Source organism: Egretta garzetta, unplaced genomic scaffold (genome assembly GCF_000687185.1).
Source record: "Egretta garzetta isolate BGI_Z169 unplaced genomic scaffold, ASM68718v1 scaffold207, whole genome shotgun sequence".
Classification (NCBI taxonomy): Eukaryota; Metazoa; Chordata; class Aves; order Pelecaniformes; family Ardeidae; genus Egretta; species Egretta garzetta.
The window spans coordinates 2,321,058-2,321,684 of NW_009260185.1; the positions used below are offsets into that span (position 1 = coordinate 2,321,058).

The window sequence follows — 627 nt, forward strand, 5'->3', positions numbered from 1 at the left end:
CCACCCCCCTCCTCCCTCCAGGTGGTCCCCGCATCCTACCCGGGCATCCTGCCCCTGGAGGCACCAAAGAGCTGGACCGGCAAGTCACCCGGCAGGGGCCAACCCTCTGTGCCCACCACCACCAAGTGGCAGGACAAACCTATGCAACCCATGGGATGTCAAGGGCAGCTAAGACATACCAGCCAAGGTATGGGCATACCCGTGTTGCCTTACCACGAACCGTCCGAGCCCGTCGGCCCCAGCGGCACAAGCACATTCAGCCTGGACACCAGGTGGTACGAGCCCCAACCCCGACCTCGGCCCAGCCCTCGGCAGGTCAGGAGGGCCGAGCCCAGTTTACATCAGGTGGTGCTACAACCTTCGAGGCTTTCTCCTCTGACCCAAAGCCCCCTCAGCTCCCGCAACAGCTCCCCGGAGCTGACTGCCCGCGCCCGGCCCCGGCCGGGCATCATCCAGCAGGCGGAGGTGTCGGAGATCACCCTGCAGCCCCCCGCGGCGGTCAGCTTCTCCCGCAAGTCCACGCCGTCGACGGGATCCCCCGCGCCGAGCAGCCGGGGAGGCAGCCCCAGCTACCGACCTACCGCCACCTTCGCCTCCCTGGCCACCGGCTACACCCGCCCCCCCGGC

At 68.4% G+C, this 627-nt stretch overlaps 1 protein-coding gene across 1 annotated transcript in view; it reads left to right on the plus strand.

Annotated features, from left to right (window-relative positions):
* Positions 1 to 627, plus strand: part of IGSF9B (immunoglobulin superfamily member 9B) — a 37,594-nt gene that overhangs the window by 24,648 nt on the left and 12,319 nt on the right. The window contains exon 16 of the mRNA XM_035897497.1: positions 2 to 625. Coding sequence (XP_035753390.1) covers positions 2 to 625 — 624 coding nt within the window. The remainder of the gene's footprint in view (position 1; positions 626 to 627) is intronic.